The sequence below is a fragment of the Gavia stellata genome, chromosome 2 (assembly GCF_030936135.1).
Source record: "Gavia stellata isolate bGavSte3 chromosome 2, bGavSte3.hap2, whole genome shotgun sequence".
Classification (NCBI taxonomy): domain Eukaryota; kingdom Metazoa; phylum Chordata; class Aves; order Gaviiformes; family Gaviidae; genus Gavia; species Gavia stellata.
In genome coordinates this window covers 72,144,952-72,165,781 of record NC_082595.1, presented here as the reverse complement: position 1 = coordinate 72,165,781, position 20,830 = coordinate 72,144,952, and the positions used below count along the sequence as shown (strand labels likewise).

The following is a 20,830-nucleotide window of genomic DNA, read 5'->3' as shown; positions in this document are numbered from 1 at the left end:
CTTTACATTCTGTATCTACTTGTTCACATTTAGATATCTGCAATCCATCAAATTTGCATGTCTATTTTTAAAAAATAATAGCCTTTGTCAAGAACTACCTGTTCTGCGTTTTTTTAAATAGCTGCCATACCATAATTGAACAGCCATAATATTATGATTGTATTTATTTTTTTTTACTAAACCTGCATGTGTGCAGATGTGAAAAATAAAAAGGTACTCATACAAATGTAGAAAAATAACTTATGCCCCTTAATAGCTTGCATTTAGTTCGGGTCACATTTTACCATTATAAAACATAGTCCTGCTTGATTGTATTAATCTGAATTATTCCACAGACATTTTAATCCTTTTTATCATTCTTAGTGTTAATGGTCTTTTTTTTTTTTTTCTTCTTCCAAAACTGGTGTCTCATTACTTTACCAACCCTACTCCTGTCTGAACATTCAGCTCCACTCATTAGAACAAACATCTGCTACAAACGGTATTAATGAGATACATATCAAGGGATACAGCAAGCCGCTAACCACCTGGGTTAATCACTTTACAGTACAAAGTTGATAATACAGAGTCACAGAGTATGCCTTGAACATACTGTGACAATTATCTTATTCAGGTAGCAACTACTATTTCACAAACACAACATTACAAAATTGGATACATTTGTAAAGCCATACATACCTTATAGCTATTGTTAACACACAATGTATATTTCATCTCAACAAAGCCAAAAGGCATGATTATAGTAGTGGGAAATTTGCCCTTTGGATTTCTGTGCCTTATGAATAGATTAGCATTAAAATTATTTTTAAGACAACAGAGGTTTGACAACTGTTCCAATAAATATACAGGATAGAATTCACACCAAACCAATCAGAACAGCTGCAGATTTAAGTGATTTATTTTTTTATAATAATAATCAAAAGCAGTATGATTTTAGACATGTTTTTCCCCAAAACAGAATGAGTTGCATATAATACTTACGTTCATGCAAATAGCTGGCACAAAGGAAATATTTTTCCTAAGAAAGCCAATGCTAAGTGAGCTTCAAAGCTCTTTATATTAAAAGTTCATTTGTCTAAACCTGAGATGCAAATGTACACATCTTTACACATAGGTATTTATAAACAGGAGAGGAGAAGTATTTGTTCACACTACATTTCCCTTTGGAGCAAACACGCTCCAAAAGGAAAGCTGGAGCAATAACAAGGAGGTGTGCCTTGCTGATGTTCACGGAACAAGGGCTCTGGAGACAAGGCACAGAACAAGCAAGACCACGGTGTAGACACAAACTCCGCGAATCAGGACAGACTAAGCAAGGGTAAGTCAAAAGATTTTGATCTCAGGGCTCCAAGAGAATGCAGGAGGAGGAGTTTTGACCCAAACCAGACTCAGAACCCACACATTTACAAAAGTGTGTAAGATACTACTCCACTAGATTTCCCCAAAATATTTTATAGAATCACTGTCAAATAATTTAATTAATCACATTATTTAGTTAACGCAAGATGATAGATAATGCTCTTTCATTTAGGGAAATAGTTTTTTTTTTAAATTATGGATAGAAAAATATAACAATACTGAGAAAGCAAGAAAACATGAACTGTTCTACCACTGAAAAACAAACAAACCCCAACAACAACACAGCTCTTAAACCAGAAGGATGAAAGTTCAGCTCCAGTTGAAATCGAGGAATACCAAACACCTTTGGAGAAAAATAAAAGTCCTCAAAGAAATTACTGGCACTACATGTCAGTTAAGACAATCTACAAATAAAGGCTTCAGCCATGAAACCTCTAGAGAAAATTAATGCTGCAGGAATAAAATGCAGATATTTAACAACGGTGAAATTTAAGTAGTCTAAGTTGAGCAAATATTGCTATTAACTGAGATGAGAGTGTTTTATTTAAGTGAGAAAGTATAATATAAAGTTATTAGTTAAGCATCTGCTTTTCTGTAAGTCCCATCAGGTCAATGAAACAGCAGTGCTTTTTTAAGCAGAGAGAACAAAACAAAAAAACCCACATGTAAGCCAAATAATATTGTAATAGGCAAACCCTAGACTGCTGCATCTAAACCACACTTAACAGAATAGCTTCGGAGATACTTGATGACAGCAGTTTCATCTCCAGATAAAGTAAGCAGGGGATCCATAAATGGATCTCCAATGACTGATGTCTTAATATTAAATTCAAGAAGGTCACGCCTGTTAACACAAGCATTCAGAATAATTAATCAAAATCTGTTTAATTGCATATGGAGTCCAGATCATTGAAGAAAAACAAAATAATTAGAAGCATGTCCAATGTAAAAATTGCCATAGTCATTTTTCATTGTTGATTCAGGTAGCTATCATGCACAGTGTCTAATGTCCAAATAACAGCTCAGGTTTTCATCTTTAATCTCTCTTTCACAACATTCCTTCATCTGAATTTCATTAACACTGGATCTTTGTAGCACCATTTTCTTCTCTGAATATACCTATCAGTCTGTGTATCTCCATAATCAACTGCAAGTTATTATGTTTTCAGAAAATTTAAAAGAACTATTTGGTTCCCTCAGTTTTATTCTTCATCCATTCTGTTTTGTCACCATTCTAGAACTCTAAAAACACAGGATAGAATGTTCAAAATACTGAAAATTCCTACAAGAAATTACATAAGCACTCTTCTCTCTTTCACAAAAGGCAGTCTTCCAGGTGCACTATTTTCTATATAATTATTCTCATATTCAGAATGTATGTGTCCTGTACATTTGAGTAGGAAAATAATAATATTCCATAAGACTTCAATTTTCCAAATGAATGACATAAGATATGACAAAGAAAGACTCTTCAAACTGATAATACAAAGAAAGAAATATGGAAAAATAGCTTACAACCCTATAGAATAGCACTAATTGTAATTTTACAGCATCTTAATATTTGTTCTAAGACATACCAATCTGTATTAGCTAATGAGCCACAGTTTTAAAAAGATTATTCTTCAGTGGCAATGCACACTAGAGACACTGCAGATGAAGCACTTTTTTTTCCTTTAATATCAAATGGCCTTCTGTAAAAAAATTATTTTAAAAACAGAATTATTTTCTGCTATTACTATTTCTTGAAGCAATAGGCTTAAATTATATGAAAACATTTCCATAAACTGACTTTAATACATACTAAAATACTAGCATAAACCAATCCCTAAAACAAAGGCTTCCCGAAGGACTAAGCTGTGAAAAAAGGCAAGGATTACCAATATCTGAGCTGCACAGGACATTCAGAAATCACAGAATCACTAAGGTTGGAAAAGACCTGTAAGATCATCAAGTCCAACCATCAACTAACACCACCATGCCCACTAAACCATGTCCCACAATGACACGTCCACATGTTCCTTGAATACCTCCAGGGAGAGTGACTCCACCACTTCCCTGGGCAGCCTGTTCCAGTGTCTCACCACTCTCTCAGTAAAGATATTTTTCCTAATATCCAGCCTGAACCTCCCCTGGCACAACTTGAGGCCATTTCCTCTTGTCCTGCCGCTAGTCACCTGGGAGAAGAGACCAACACCCACCTCTCTGCAACCCCCTTTCAGGTAGTTGTAGAGAGCGATGAGGTCTCCCCTCAGCCTCCTCTTCTCCAGGCTGAACAACCCCAGCTCCCTCAGCCTCTCCTCATAAGACTTGTGCTCCAGACCCCTCACCAGCTTCGTCACCCTTCTCTGGACATGCTCCAGCACCGCAATGTCCTTCCTGTAGTGAGGGGCCCAAAACTGAACACAGGATTCCAGGTGCGGCCTCACCAGAGCCGAGTACAGGGGCACGATCACTTCCCTGGTCCTGCTGGTCACACTATTTCTGATACAGGCCAGGATGCTATTGGCCTTCTTGGCCACTTGGGCACACTGCTGGCTCATTAATACTTTGTATTAATACATTAATACTGTGTAAACATATTTTCATAGTTTTACAAGTCAAGTCCACAGGCAATATATCCGGAGCGTGGATTAAAAGCATAATAAATGCAAAGACTCTCATCTGGCTCTTTGAATGGTCAGTTTAAGTTGGCTGAGTGTACTTGTTTAGGCTCAGCAGCTTTTGAATGCACTGTGCTGCTCTAAGCCTGGACCTCCCAATGCCATGGTTCTGTAACCTCGCACCCTGAGAATGCCTGCATCACATCACGCAAGTGCTTGTGCACACAGCCAGTCAAATGTTAATAAGCCAAATATTCCCACCCATTTCTTAATGCTTGGATGCCATACTGAGTGCAGGCTTACTTTGTATTTTGACACCATGCTCTGCCCAAGCTAATAAACCCTTGAAGTACAAACTCCACAGATGAGACACCTGAAGGGTCTTTTTTTACAGGAGACAGCTTAGTCTGGCTGAATTGTGCTGAATCCTGACTGACTCCGTGTGGAGCCACTTGATAATTCTCTTAAGACATAATATTCCCCATATTTTCCAGGCTTTTCATTACCTAAGATACTCCATTCTATTACTAAAGATAGCAAGCCTAACAAAACAAAGAACACAGGAAAACCTTTAGAAGAACAGTCTACACCATTTGTTGATTTAGTACCAAAACTTTGTTTTCTCAGCACATGGAAGGGAGAACGCTTTCCATTGCACTGCTAAAACAAAACTTCTTTTGCCCATATCTATACACAAAACCAGTATTTTAACTTCAGCAGTCTGAAAACAAAAATTCTTACCTCCTCTTTTTGAAAGCATACATCTCATCCACACAACTGATGCCTTCTAACTCATACACATGTAGAACACTGAACTCTCTTGTTACTCTAAATCACCATGCACAAATGAGCATAATAGTCCTCCTCTTACCGCATGTACTTTCATTGTAATTGCACATTTTCTGGTCAAGTCAAAGAAGGTTAAAAATTTATTCATTTGCTCTAAGTGAATAAAAACTAAAGTCATTGCACTTAGCGCAGATTACAATTGCTTAAATACTAGTATGTGTAAAGAAACAAAAATCAAGCTATTGAAATAGATGAGATGTACCACACAAATTCTTCCTGTTTTTGAGACACTATTGACTGTGATGTAAGAAATTACATTATTAATTACCTCAAGATAGCGCCCACAACAAAAAGGAAGACTGTGATCTGAATGTTATGTGTAGCATAGGTTAAAACCATTTCCATTAATAACTGGGATTCTTGATTTTAGTTTTGAAAACAGAAATACTGAAGAAAAACAGAAGGTTAGAGTATCAATCCCCATTGATGAGGATTTCAAAACCTCAAAAAATGGTTGTAATTTCACAAATGTAACAACCTATTAAAAATATTCAGTTCTATGAAAATAAGTATGATTTTGGAGGTTTGGATTTTTACTTAAGAAAGATTTGTTTGTATGAAGAGCCACAGTACCTCTTTACAAGAGTACAATGAAATGGGGCACTTAACATTTGGGGGTTTACTTCAATATGAATAGCAAATACTTTCTACACCTCATCCAAGCTGCTCAGCGTAGAGGCAAGAGACCCTGTGTGCTGTGGCTTTTTCATACAAGACAAAGCAACGAAAGGATACCCAATTATACCAGATGCACATGTTTAGACAATTGTGTTTCATGCAGTTGAGACTGATCTATAATCAGTTACAATCAGAGGAAAAACTGTTTTGCCATTCTGCGTTTGACGATGTATGGTGTTTCTCCTACTTTGAAATGCTAACGTGAGAATACTGGAGCAATTAAATACAAGGATGCATTTCAAACCAGAAATAACAACGCTGAAGAGGTTCAACACACCAATCCAATCAGGTTGTAGTCTGTTATAAAAAAAAGTCACCCCTACAATGAATGTAAGAGAACTGGCAAAGGAAGATGAAACTCTTGACTCTCTGGCTGACCAGAACTACAAACTTGAACAAAGGATCACAGAACGAATAAAAAAAAAAAAAAAAACACTATGAAATTTCTAATACTAGCCAGCTCCTGAAGGATCAACTAGAAGGTTAATTTAGCTTTTATAAATAAATTCTTTAGCTTAACAAACTCTTACTGTTATCTAAGATTATTCTAAGACCTTGGTGGCAAGTCTTGGCTGACAGACAGGCAAGGGTCATGGAGAAGACTAGAATTATGTACATTTAAGTCAGTCTGCAGAACAGCTGCTAAAAAGAAACTTGGCCACAAACTTAAGTAAATGTTGGGTACGAAGACAGCAAAAAAATGAATCTCTGGAGTCAGTTTTGTTGTTAGGATATGCTTTGTCCTTTGTACAAGCGAATTCACTTTCCTGAGAAAATACAGACCGTCTACCCAATTTACTGTGTATTACTTTTTGATTTAAAATGAACTTACCGAGTGCCGTCTGCTTTCCAGCTAACTTTGTATGGCTTCTGCTCCAAAAATTTAATATTTTGCTTGTCCATGGAAACAGGCTGCGCTCCAGGGAATCCAGACCTAAAAAACCCAAAACCATGTTTATTAATGTTCTGCAATAAATAGTCACACAAGACTGCATTTTTTATATTAGACTGAAGTCACACCTGCAAGGTTAACTTTGGGTTAGAACATCTTCTCCAATAAGATATTTTGCAAGAGGAACCAAATCCTTATCTGATAAGAACAAGGATATTGTTTATGACAAAACACTAAATTATGTAGAACTTCGAAGTTTTAACTTTGGAGGAAGAGATATTTGAATTCAAAATTACAAGCACTAGAAGAACTATAAGCATCAGCAAGTTAGGAAGCACTGTGAGCAACTCCCTGGATCATCAGCTTTGGAAAGGAGTTCAGAATCTGAGACATTAAAACAAACGTTCTCATTAACATTGGACACAAATCCAAGCTGACTATAAAAATCAGTATTATACTTCAAGACTAAAGGGTAATAGCAGTTCCTATATAAATAAGGCCACTGCTCGAGCGAGCGGTGAATTTTACACAAATACCTAGACTAGACTATGTCTGGAATTTGCACAGCAACAATTCATCTGAAAGCATTTTGTTATCTCAATGGAAAAGCAGTTCTAGAATCTTGTTTCTTAGTATCAACAGCTGATGATTCCCTCATCTGCAAAACCCTCATCTGTTTCACTGTTGAGTGTTTCTGAGGCTTGCTTTTTGTTTTAAACAATCCATCCAAAAATAGTCACCTTTTTTTGTTTTTACAACGAGCTGTTTCTTCCTGCAAAACTAGAAACGTAACACTTATTTCTAGACAGTATAAATAAAAAAGTTCTAAAAGTTCTCCTACCCTTCCCATCCACAGAACTGCTGACATTTTTGCTGTATTCCTCCTAACTTTGGTTGTGTTGTCACCTGGGTCACACATTTAACTGTTATTCCCTCCAAGAAAATTGCACCCTAAATAAAAAAAAAAAAATTAGTATTTAAGTTTTCATAAAAGCAGATCAGAACATGTCAATACAAGATTAAAGCTGGTTTTACAACACTTGACCTTCACGAGCAATACTAGATTAAATATTCCTTAAAGATTCTCCCCCAAATACCAAGATACATCAGCTGAGTTTTGCCAGTAACCACACTGGTGAGCCATATTATGAACCCAGGAACTGAGTTATTTATGGGGGAAAAATAAAATAATAATTAAAAAAAATTAAAAGTAGGTAAATGGTAAGGGATAGGCACTGTTTAGCTAGTACTCTCAAGAAAGTTCCCACACCAAGCTCCAGCAGTCTGACTCATTATTTTTCATTTGCGACTAAAATGTTTTTATTTAAAAAGAAAGTACACTAGTATCAAGTATTTAATATTAAATTGGTCACTTATGGAATTCACAGGGATCAAATTAATCACCCTTAGTACACAAAATATTATATAATAATAAGGTAGTGCAAGACTTCTATTTGTGGATGAAAATCTGTACCTAAACAGTATTGTAAGCCTGGAGCAAATCACTGCACATTAAAGGTCACAAAACTCTTTCTGGCAGCAGCCTTTGTGACACCACTTTTAAGTGTGGCAAAAAGTATGGCCTCAAAATAAGGAAACTGGAAACTAAGGACAAAATTGACCTATGAAATGGTAAATAAAATTTTTTAATATAGAAATAGTATTCCTAGACCAACAATCCCGTGCTTTCCTTGGTTCATGGAAAGAGCTGCTCACTAACACCAGAGATCTAACATATGAGATAAACATAAGTAGCTTGGTAATTAGTGAACTAAAGTCACTGGGAAACATCTTTAGACACAAGGTTTTTGGTGTTTTTTGGTTTTTTTAAACAAAAATCACAGCAGATGAAGACTTTAAGTCCTACTTTTCTCCCTCCAAATCTTTGAGATGCATGCTTTCAATTAAATATGTTAATTTTATCAGACCTAGACAGTAATTCCAGTACAAGAAGTTCAATTACATGGATTTTACCTCCACCTGGGTGATCCAACACATTATATGTCTCAAAACTTAAACTTACACTGTAGGGAAACAATTGAAACAATGTTTGTTGCTGCATAAGTACATTCTTAAAGGGTTCTCAGTTGATCTAGGACAAACTTCTTAACAAAAGAAGAAACATGAAGAGCTAGTTTGTAACAAAACATTTGTGTGAAGGCATACTTGCATAATTTTATTCTTAATCTAAACCAGGTTACTAAAGTGGAGGTGCTATCCTGAATGCCACAGAAAAGCCTAAGTAGAGATCAATAGAAGAATACTGAAAATAAAACTCTAAAGTAACTTGTATATTCCAGGACAAGTTTGATGCCAAGTGGAATAATAAAAAATTCTGCACAACAGAACACATTAAAGCCATCAAGTCTACAAATCTACGTAATTTAAGACTTCTATAGAGATCCCAAATCAACCAGACCTATTTCACAGAATCATAAAGGTTGGAAAAGATCTGTAAGATCATCAAGTCCAACCATCAACCAACACCACCATGCCCACTAAACCATGTCCCACAATGCCACGTCCAAACGTTCCTTGAACACCTCCAGGGAGGGTGACTCCACCACCTCCCTGGGCAGCTTATTCCAGTGTCTCACCACTCTCTCAGTAAAGAAATTTTTCCTAATATCCAGCCTGAACCTTCCCTGGTGCAGCTTGAGGCCATTCCCTCTTGTCCTGTCACTAGTCACTTGGGAGAAGAGGCCAACACCCACCTCTCTGCAACCCCCTTTCAGGTAGTTGTAGAGAGCGATAAGGTCTCCCCTCAGACTCCTCCAGACTGAACAACCCCAGCTCCCTCAGCCGCTCCTCATAAGACTTGTGCTCCAGACCCCTCACCAGCTTCGTCGCCCTTCTCTGGACACGCTCCAGCACCTCCATGTCCTTCTTGTAGTGAGGGGCCCAAAACTGAACACAGCATTCGAGGTGCGGCCTCACCAGCGCCGAGTACAGGGGCACGATCACCTCCCTGCTCCTGCTGGCCACACTATTTCTGATACAGGCCAGGATGCCGTTGGCCTTCTTGGCCACCTGGGCACACTGCTGGCTCATATTCAGCCGGCTGTCAACCAACACCCCTAAGTCCTCTTTTGTGGGGCAGCTTTCCAGCCACTCGTCCCCAAGCCTGTAGCGTTGCATGGGGTTGTTGTGACCCAAGTGCAGGACCCGGCACTTGGCCTTGTTGAACCTCATACGATTGGCCTCGGCCCATCGATCCAGCCTGTCCAGATCCCTCTGCAGAGCCTTCCAACAGCATCTCAAACAAATTCTGAAAGCAGACTAAGAAGATCAAAGCATGAAGTTTCACCTCTTGAGCTATGAATCCTGCAAATGAAGATACAAGTATTTCATATCTGTTCTCTAAAATGATCGAAACTTGCCTTAACAAATCTAGCTCCGTATTACTGATGAAAGGAGACATTTTTTTCCCTTCCCTTTCCACACATGGTGGCACTCCATCTGTTCTACTCTCGAGGAAGTCTAGGAACCAAGTTGGCAAAACTAGTATAATAAATTGGTAATCTTCTGCCAAATTAGTACCCTAAACTAGCTCACCATAGGATGAGACAGCACTAGTACCAGCACAAGGGAAGCAGAAGGAACACAAGGAGTGGAGGGAAAGTAGGACCGCAGTTTTCAGTACAGCCTGCATTTACTTAAGTTGGCTCAGTTGCATCACCAAATCATATTCGTAGAACAGAACATCCTAAAGAAATAAACCAGTTCATAACCTTAATTACCTTAAGCTCCACAGACTTTTGGTGCGTCACTTATCCTGTATTATTTACGTTGGCACCAGCAGGTGCAATAGCACACAGGTGACTGGGCAAGGGAGGCAGACAGCTACACATGCCTGGCCAGCATGTTGTCTGAATTCTGAGTAAGTAGTTAAGAGCACCATGAAATAAAGGAACACGGCTGTGCCTTGCTTCGCAGAATAATGGCAGAGTACAATGGCAGTAGGGACTGCTAAGATTAAAGCAAAAGACAGGCAACAGGAAAGATTTTCCAGAAAAGAAAAAGTCATAAACACAAAACTGGTGCCTGCCATTTGAAAGTGTCTCTTGCAGATTATCTGATGAAGCACAGATATGTAATGATATGCACATACACAACTGGTTTTGGAGCCACTAATGACAGAGTGCACAGTACGGTCAAGTTTCCCTACAAACCAAAATTCTCTGCATGCTGCTTTCAGACTTGATATAATTTTAAGCAATTAGAAGATTCTCCATACGGTAAGAAAGGTAAAAAGTTAGAATGAATTATTCAAAATCACAAAAAGTTAGCTTCTCCTAACACAGAAATTATACATCCTAATTTGGTTCCAGTAACTTTGTATTTTTTGTTTATTGTAACAGCTCTTAATTGTTTATTGATTTGAAACACCTGACCAAACACAACAGGTGCCTCTTGCACAGGCAGCATGTGCTTGATGTACATAATTACATATATACGATTATGTTGCAGGGGGCAAATTTGAAAGAATTACGGAAACAAGTACAGCTTATAATTGGACAAACAAACCAAGCTTTTTCATACAGGCTTCTCCATTCTCCTGATCAGGCACCTTTTAACCCCTCCCTGTAATGCTGTCAAGTTGAAAGAAGTAGAGGACTGGGGAGAGCAAGGAACAGAGCAAAGTGCTGAGAACACAGGGTGAAGAGGAGGTTGTACAATATTAAGACAGTAAAGGCAGAGAATTTTTCACTTGATTATATTCTTAGGCTGTGGTAATCAACTCAGTTATCCAAAAACTCAACCAGGATGCTAGCTTAGAAAGTGCAATAGCTGTACACACACCAGAAGAGGCTTTCACAGAATAAGGTCAGGCCTCAAGTATCACTCACTACGCTAAGGCACAGCACTACAAAAACAAGGTGAATCACTTGGGCATCCATGCTTGGCTAGCTCAGCGCTCCAGGTTTCATGAGGACATTTCCTTGGATAAGGTACCAAAACCGAGCCAGATCCATGCACTTTCTGCACTGTTGTTGAGCTAACAACCCCTTGTGAAAACAGGACATGGGAGAACACAGTGCAGAGATGCCAGAGCACTCAGCTCAGCAAAAGCACCTCAGGTCCTCTGCACTGCTACTAAGCCAAGAGTTACAAGCCCTAATGGATCCAAGGTAACGACATGCACTTAGTATCTACACTCAGCACAAGCTCCATGCCATCTGTACTAATCAAGCTCTCCCCACTTGTCACCATATCCCTCCACCCTTCACTTCAGCTGAAGGAGAAGTGGCAATGTGTATCATCTTGTGTTAGTTCAGATCCTAAACACCATCTGGAGGATTGGGTGGGTGGGAACAGCCTCAAACACACACCTCCCTGACCCTAGTGGCTATCACCAGGCCTGGGCGATAGCCATCTTCAGCTACTCGGACTTGACCAAGTGCCAATATGCTCAGAGACTGCCTTCCAGAGGACAAGAAACATTCCAAAACATATCAGGAAGAGAGACAGTCCGCATCGTCTAAAAGAGAGGAGGGGAGAGCCAGGGACTTACACTGATCAGATTAGATTTAATACCTAGAAATACAGGACCAAATCACAAGAACTGCCTCTAGGCATGTACAAGCAAAAAAGATACAAAAAAATCGTATTGCCTGTCACTCAATAACAGCGGTGTTCAACTAATCATTTGGTTTTGGTGATGAAACAGGTTTCATAGAATTGGGAGAAGCAGGAAATACCACATCTTTTGATGCTGGCTCTTGTCTTGTCTTTTGTTTGCTTGTCTTGTTCTCATAGAGGAACTCAGAAAACATGGGATAGATGTAACTTCTAGAAAACAGAAGAGCACCTGTTTCAAAACCAGATTCAGAGGAGTTAGTGTTTCACTAACAAAATGGAAGAATATATTGAGTAGGATCTGCAGGGTCTGGTTTAGGTTTAAGAGAATTAATTTATTTTCCCTAAATTTCTTAACAGCATATTGCTATTTTTGTGACATTTGTGAATTTAGTAACAGGGATACAGACTGTGATGGTAGCTTAAGAATTCAGTGTCGTCCTTAATTTTAAGAATGGGCTGGAAAAAACACTGTGCAATTCAGTATAAACAAAGTTCTACACTTAATAAGGAATAAGCAATTATACAAGCACACACTGGTAGATAGAGAAAAAAGATATAGAGGCAGCAAGAGACCAAAAGCTGAATTACTATTACTCTGTCTTGTAAAAGGCAATTATATTGAGATATATGAACAGCAGTATTAGCCTTAAGACATCTGAAATTAATTCCTTCCTATTAAGCACTAGGATGGCCTCAACTAGAGGGTTGTGCTCAATCATGGGCACCACAGTCTCAGAAAAATGTGGGTCAACGTGACAGAATTCAAAGAATGACAACAATGGTCAGAATTATAAAAAATATGGACTATAGGGGAAAAGTGAACAAATTGGCATTTAATGTGGAAAAAGAGAAGGCTAAAAGGAAATTACACAAGTATTCAAGTACATAAAATGCTGCTGCAAAATCAGAAAATAATCTTTTTCCCATATCCATCAAGAGACACCCATGGGCGGAATAATAAGTATAGAGGTTAAACTTTGGGAGAAAAAACGGTAGGTTAGAGCAAAACAAAGTCACTCATATTTAGAATCAAAGTACTTTGATAGTTAAATAATAAATATCCTCACTATGTCAACCATGAGGTTTAGTGGTTTCCCTCTGTCTCACAAATGACCACAAGACACTTGCCCTCAAAATCATGAAGAAAATCATTAACAGCTACCATGTCTTCCAGACTGTTTGAGATGTAACCACCCATTTTAAAAGCACTACATATTACACCCTGTACTGCCTATGAAATACGCAACTTACATCGGACTAGAACAGATGGCACTCCTTAATAAACAGTAAAAGATCCAGTTGACCCATGAAAAGTTTGAAGGTTATAGCTCAGTATTAAAACTTTTTGTCCTATTTGCAAAATCAAGTATTTTTTTCCCAAAGATTTTTTTTCCTGAAGTGAGATTCTAAGTGTCAGCTAATAACGTTGCTTTGATGCTACTATCATTATGGCACGCACTGACAAAATCAAAACTTGTCTGGATTTCCTGTGTAGCATCTGAGACTAAAGGAAACAGACTTGCTGTTACCTGTCAACTACACTCACGCGACGACAAAGGGAACTGTAATGGCATTATGTTCTAACTGTTCCCATAGTTTCTGTAGTGTAGAAAAGAAAGGCTGTCAAGACTTTTTGACATCAAAATATGGAATTTTTAGTGAAAGATGCTGCACTAAAGTTTCTCACGTCCAGGAGATAATTTCTGAAATGGAGAGCATGCTAACTCCACTTTGCAGGCTAGCCGAGCAGTTGCTTCTGACTATTCATTACCCTAGCAAGATGCCTGGGAGATGTCTCCTCCTCTACCCCTAAGCTTCTCTTCTATCCCTGCAAAGATTTGGGTCAAAATGAAAAACTTTCAGAACATCACTATCACACCAGTCACCTCTAGTTGGACACTGTCTACCCCTAGGTGTTTAGAGAAGGAGTCACATTAGAATGCTGAAAACATCTACTGCAGGAAATCAGCTGTAATGCTGAAAATTTAGCCCTTTAGACAGTAAATTAAGAAAATCTGAGCAAGAGATATTTACCTGATAATCATTCCCCCTGTAGATCGCATATTTACAAGGAATCACAAATAGATCGTATCCATCTCTACTCAATTAAGAAGCAGTCCAATCTGCCAGCCAAGAACCATGGTAAAGAATTCTCCCCATTCCTCCTCTTCATGTCAAAGAATGTTCCTCCAGAGCTGCAAAACTGAATTATACGAATATGCGTATTAACTAGATGATTATTTCTTCCATAAATTATCTAAATCATAATTAACTTCTGGTTATTAATATGCTTATTCGTATAATTTAGCTTCCAGCTTTCAAAAAACTATGTTGGCAGATAAGAAAAAGACTGGGAAGCCAGTATCATGATTCCTGTTAAACAGACGAGTTTAGTTTTATACTTGCTGAAAAAAGGCCATCATTGGACCTCACCATCACACCTCGTTTGCTAATGCATCAAAAGGCAAGTCAAAAGAAATAGTTTGAGATTCCGGCCCAAGGAAATTCTTTTAGATGTCTATGTTTTACTGCAAGGCTAATGGAGGTAGCAGCCATATCCCTGAATATGTTTTTACTATGGATTTTTACAATGTTGACAATTTTTTATTTCAGCGGATGGAATATTTGAAAGCTTTCAAAGTTCATCTTGCTTCTTTGGACAAAATTTTGTATTCCGTTCAGGCTAATTTCTTCCATACTTCATCTGTAAACCATGTTGAACAGCTGCAGTAACAACAAAATGCATTTTCACAGCATATTTCATATGAGGATTTCCAAGTGTTTGCAAACAAACGCACCTCAGCACGTAAGTAAAATAATTCCATATTATGCATAAAGAACTGAATCTACTTTTGCACTCAGCAATATTCTCCCCTACTTTATCTGCAAATAAAAAAAAAGTTAGGAATTTGGAAATAACTGAGCCATTACTCTTCAGATAATACAAGTATATTCTTTGTACTTGAGTATTAGTTCCATACTATAGTAACTACAATAACTTATTTCATTAGAATTATGCAGGTTTACGTCAAAATAAGCAAAGTGATCAGCCGTATTTCTTATCATTATACAGGTTAAACAGCTTTGAACAAAATACAATTTCACAGCTGCCTTCAGGTTTTCAAACTCATCTTGCTTTTTGTTAATCCAACTCTCAATCTTTCAAAATTTTCAAAAATAAGAACATTCACCAAAATGAGCACTGAACTTTAAAAATGCTGAATTTCATCCACATGGCTACAAAAATAAATAAAAACTGTTTACACACCTCCCCAAAACATTTCACCTCTAAACACAGAGTGAAAAATTAAGTGCTTTACTATCTCAACTGAAGCTTAAAAAAAATAAAATGTTATATGAGAAAAATTTTAAGTCATTGTTACAACTGGAATAGTTGAGGTGTTGAATATTAAAGTTCAAGGTTCATATAGGAAACATAAGAGTTTTCAGTGAATCTACCTACCAATACTACCAGTCCTCATTTGCAAGAGCACTGACACTCAATAGCATGTATTATGTAGTAACTGATGACTATGAGATTATGAAATTAAGTTTAAAATTAGAATGTTAAGTTCTTAATCAAAAATACCAGTTTTAGACGTTCTTTTCTCCTCTTGCCAAAGGAAGAGCTTGATGACCCAGGTTCTGATTCTTGGCCTCCTGTTTTACCATTATCATCATCCTCCTCTTCATCTTCATCAAAGCACCATTCTGGTAGCTCAGGTGGTGATGGTGCATCATCTTCATCTCCATAACGACGAAATAATTCCTTCAAATAGTCACCTTTATAAATACCTGGTGGTCTAGCCTGAGCAAAAGTAGCCACAGCAGCCTCAATGCTGTCAAATAAAAATTGAAAATTACTCTGGATGATTAATTTACATGTTTTAGTCATGTTATGCCTTAACAAGTGTAAGATTTATTGGGACTGAGAAATGAAAAAAATTTCCAAACTGGTAATTGCAAAAACATTCATCATATTTGAAATATCATGCCTGGCAACAGTTGCTTTTGCACAAGATTCTGCATAATTATGTAGGCATTGCGTATGTTCTCAGAAGTAACTGTAGCTTGCACTGCTTCGTCTCCTTATTGTAGCTAATAGTGATCTGCTGGTCACCTGGGTAAAACTTTTATTATTGCTACAGAAAAGGAATGGGTGAGTAGGCAAGTAGTCCTTAAGTAGGCAACTTAAGGACTCAATGAAGACAAAAAAGACCAACGAAAGAGATGAACAAACTTAATGAAGAAAAAAATATATGTTGAAATTCAAACACGGCTACATTTTTCCCCCTAAGAATTATCTTTCCTTTCATTAGAGGTTTTGCCATCACAAAGCATCCTAATTTTTTCAAATTACTTCTCTTTCTGGAAGTTTCTCATACAAAACTGTAATTCAGAAGCCTTTTACTCTGCAGCTAACACTTAATCTTAAGTGCTTTAATAAACTGGAGACTGGATCACAAAAAAAATTAGACACCAAAACTAACAGTCACACACCTTTACTAGCCAACTGGAAAGCACTGCAAAATATACACCAGCAAGCACAGCACAAGCATTTTATTGTTGCTATTTTCATAGATCCTATTAAAATGTTTAACAGAAAACACTGGACATAATTCTGTCTTCAATTTATCATGGCTGCGTGGAGCAGTAATGCTCCACAGATCAAGATTTAGAAATCTTGCTAAATAAAAGCGAGGAAAAAACAAAAGGTACATGTTCCCATTAGGCTTCTTGTCAAGCATGTATCTTAAAGTTGGAACAAAAGCACATATTTCATGCTATGAAAGTATTTTTTTTCCCGATAAGAAAATAGCTTGTTCCTACCACTGGAACAAGGAAAACATATAGTTAAAATGGAAAAAAGAATTTAAATGCAAAAGGCATTTTTTGTCTGTACAGTATGAGAAGGAGCCTGAGAACTTGATGAGGCAAATTTCCTAGAACAGACAGAAAGACTCTCTAGGAACTACTAAGTTTGGTTTTCTCTTCTAATCTTTGGTAAGAGTAGAAAACAAAACATTTTCAGGAGTGAGATTATCAGATGGTCAGTCATCAGATCTCAGAAATAACAGTTTAAGAATCTGAGTTCTTTAGAAGGATCTTTCTTCCTCATTCTGTTTTTTAAGACTCCTAATTTCTTCCTCACAAGACATTTTTTATTTTTCTATCTTTCTCAAATTGTTTCACATCTTCTGCAATCAATGCCATTGAAAGGCCAAAACAAAGCAAAAGGGATGAGGCCTGAAAGATGCTCAAATTTGTCGCTGATAACATTAGAAGAACTCTGTACTATTCTGGAATAGATGGCAATGAAAGCCAAAAGAGACAGCACAGATTTCAAGCACAGAAACCTAGCTGAAAGAAAACACATTTTGCAAGTTCTAGAAACATAGCAATCTTTGGAAAAAATGAGTTGTGAAAAAGAGAATCAAGTAAGGTTTCTGATCACTAGCTGGAGAGCTTTCAGTCTGGATGACCCTTCTTTAAACTAACTATAAAATACATCTCTATTCACAACGCATCACAGCACTCCTATATCATATGCTTAAGGAATGAATATAGATGGATTTTTCCATCAGGAAAATCTTATTTCCTCATCAGCAAATAACAGTACCTTATTTTAAAGAATTGGATTTTATCTTGATACAATGCTTAGCATTAACTACCACCTTTAAACTAACTATAAAATACGTCTCTGTATTCACAATGCATCAGCAGCACACCTATATCATATGCTTAAGGAATGAATATGGATGGATTTTTCCATCAGGAAAATCTTATTTCCTCATCAGCAAATAACAGTACCTTATTTTAAAGAATTGGATTTATCTTGATACAATGCTTAGCATTAACTACCACCTTGCCAAAATTCACTCTTTTGCTGTGGACATTTTTCCCTACCAGGTGATATCTGGGTGTTCTGTTAAAATAATCTGACAGAGATGAACAAACTTGATACAATTAACTACCTGAATGAAGAAAAAAGAAAAAAAAAAAAAAAAAGACATGGCTGTAAAGTTTTAAGGCTTTTCCCACAGAGGTTTGAAAATAAAGAGAGGCCGCATAGAAGCAGGAGTTTCAAATAGATTCAAGTGCATTTTCTCTTCAGAACAAAGGACCAATTCTGAGTCTAATTATTGCATGCTGCTTTTAAATTGTTAGATTAAAAGCATACAAATTTGCTAGTTCATAGGAACAGCTAGAATCCTACTATAAAGATATTTGTATCTGTGTCTACTTCCTATACTCAGCTAAGATTCTGCCAAGATTCAGCCACCCACTACTAATGGTGTTCTATCTCCATTACTCCAATGTCTTTATTCCAAGTTTATTAACAGACAACAATGACCTAGTTCTTTGCAAACAGCTTGCACGTACATGCTAAGCACCAAATAAACTGTATGTCCAGTCATAAGAAAATGCAGCAACAGGAGTAGAATTTTCTTCACTTAAAGGACCACACAAGCAGTATCATAAGAACACTTAAGGGGCTTGTTAAGAAACATAACTTGCATGGGACCCCGTCAGCAAGGAAGTAGTGTTTCATGAACACTACCAAACATGCAAAAGTCATGCCCACCAGCATAGTACAGGCAATTAGTCTTTTTGGGTTTTTTTTACACTAATGTTGTTTGAAAAAGATCCCTACTTTTTAAGAAGAACATCTTTAAATCACCAAAAAACCCCAGGTGAGTCTGTATAGAAGCATGCTGTAGACTTTAGTCAAACAATAAGCTGGAAACAAGGACTTTGTCTCCCCCCCACCCTTCAGAAGCAAGTATGTCACTCTGTTGTTGCTTTGGCTAATCTCTTCAGAACTCAGGAAACCAAAAGAGACTACATGCAAACCTACATGAAAAAGTAAGAGAAATAATCTTTCAAGCATCTCTGAACTCTATATTCTTACTCAAAATGTGAGACATGTCACAGGGAAGAGACACAATACAATAAAAGCCTCCATACAGCAAGTACCGTTGACTTTTGACCTACACCAGACCTGGAAAGCTTGACTGAGACAGGCTAAGCTACCAAGGGATGATATGAATAATGTTAATATAGGTTGTTTGCTCAAGATTAGTAGGCATTTTTAAATTAACAAACAGTGAATACATTAGGATAGCTGTCAGGACGATGAGTTAAACGTACTGAAGATCCTTTGGTCACTCTCCACAAATCCCTAGGAATTAACATTCAAAGTTACCTCCAGTCCAGCTTCTCGACCAAAAAGGCACAGATCAGAAATCCAGTTCTGTTGAAACCATGTGTGCAATGGACACCTAGACAAGACAAGAAAAGGGCATAATCATTTGCAAGTAGTTTTAACAAACATGCTTTAGTTTCACAAGTGTGTTTTTGGATCCTTCTACCTTCATCAGTAACATCAAAGAGTCATTTCCCTTCCTATCAAGGCAGCCCAGATCACATAAGGCACATAAGCCTAAAAAGCAATTTATTACTTTCTTTCTGCAAATTATTAGCAACAAGAGTATAGGATACTTCAGTTTATCCCAACTCAAGAGCGCTAACTTTAATGCAACTGAAGTACAGCTAATACAGGTAAGATTCAAAGTATTTTTTACGACTGCTCAAATGCTTATCAGAAGAAAATACAATCAAATTAAGTAATTGTGCTTTTAGTGGATTCAACAAGAATGACATTCATTTCATGCCATCGGGCATAAAAATCATATCCAGATTACCCTACCTCAAACTTGAAAGTGGTAATAGACCACAATTCTATTTCAAATTTGGTATTAACATATTAGGACCAGACTTACTAATTTTGAAAAAAAACCTACAAAAAGAAAACTATAAAACAGTATAATCACCTTGAATTACTTATCTTTTCAATGTAAGAAAGAAAGAACTAAGTCTTCAGCCTCTATTTTATGGAATTCATCCCCCAGTGAAAGGAGGGGAAGAAAATGCATTGGAACTTCTTTTTTCTCTCAAGGCAATAGCACCATCTAGTGATAAGCCAGTCTGAAAATTTGTGCTATTAAAAATGTGAAGGATTCAGGCAAGATGTTGCCTCTTCCTCATACTGCATTTTAAATTATAAATATCAGAGCATTAAAGTTTCCATTAACACCAAACACAATGATTCTTAATATTAACATATTTTTCAGTTGTGACCGTGAAGCAAGTCACTTAAGCTTTTATTGATTTCCTTATTTCTGTACCATAGTTAGTAAAGTAAGTTTAGCAACAATCCACTGGATGTTTATTCAGACAAAACGTGAATATCTATCTTTTTTCCTACACGCTCCCCTACACTGCAAGAATTTATTTTTTTTGCTGGAGATCCAAAAAATGTCTACAAAGAGTAGACTGATAAAAACCAGAAACTTTATATGGGTAAACAGAAATATATGTCAACTGTATCAGGGTTGGGGTTTGCACCAGCCCCCCAAGCTTCCCTTCTTAACAAAGCAAGGCAAAAACTACTATGAGTTTCATGGATTCATCCAGTCTAACCATTTAATAATACTAAAAACTGTGTAACTTGCATCAAACGAAATGCATTTTAGCTTCCTTATAAATTTCTTCCCAGCAATCATTTCTCCTTTGTTTTCTGCTTAAGCAAAATTTTTGCATTTTGTTTCCTCAAGGTTCACAGGCATACTCCAGTTCTTCAAGTTTCAAAAGTAAAGTTTCTATCCTATATTGTTCTAACGGAATAAAAATTTCACATTTCAGTCTCTTTTCATATCTAATCTTGACGCTGGAAATGAAATTGCACACAATTGCTATCAATAAGTCCTGCCGCTGTTACTGCTACCAAGAAGGTTAAGTCAATAATTTTATACGCATGAAAAAGATAAGCATCATCTCAACAATGAGACCAACGGCTTGGAAGGGA

The 20,830-nt window shown here is 37.1% G+C and overlaps 1 protein-coding gene across 2 annotated transcripts in view; it reads right to left on the bottom strand.

Moving 5' to 3' along the window:
• RNGTT (RNA guanylyltransferase and 5'-phosphatase) overlaps nt 1-20,830 on the bottom strand; it is a 192,174-nt gene that overhangs the window by 153,664 nt on the left and 17,680 nt on the right. For both annotated transcript variants that reach the window (XM_059829856.1, XM_059829862.1), the window contains exons 5-8: nt 19,169-19,244; nt 15,551-15,800; nt 7,220-7,329; nt 6,319-6,420 (exon numbers count right to left, since the gene is read on the bottom strand). In XM_059829856.1, coding sequence (XP_059685839.1) covers nt 6,319-6,420; nt 7,220-7,329; nt 15,551-15,800; nt 19,169-19,244 — 538 coding nt within the window. The remainder of the gene's footprint in view (nt 1-6,318; nt 6,421-7,219; nt 7,330-15,550; nt 15,801-19,168; nt 19,245-20,830) is intronic.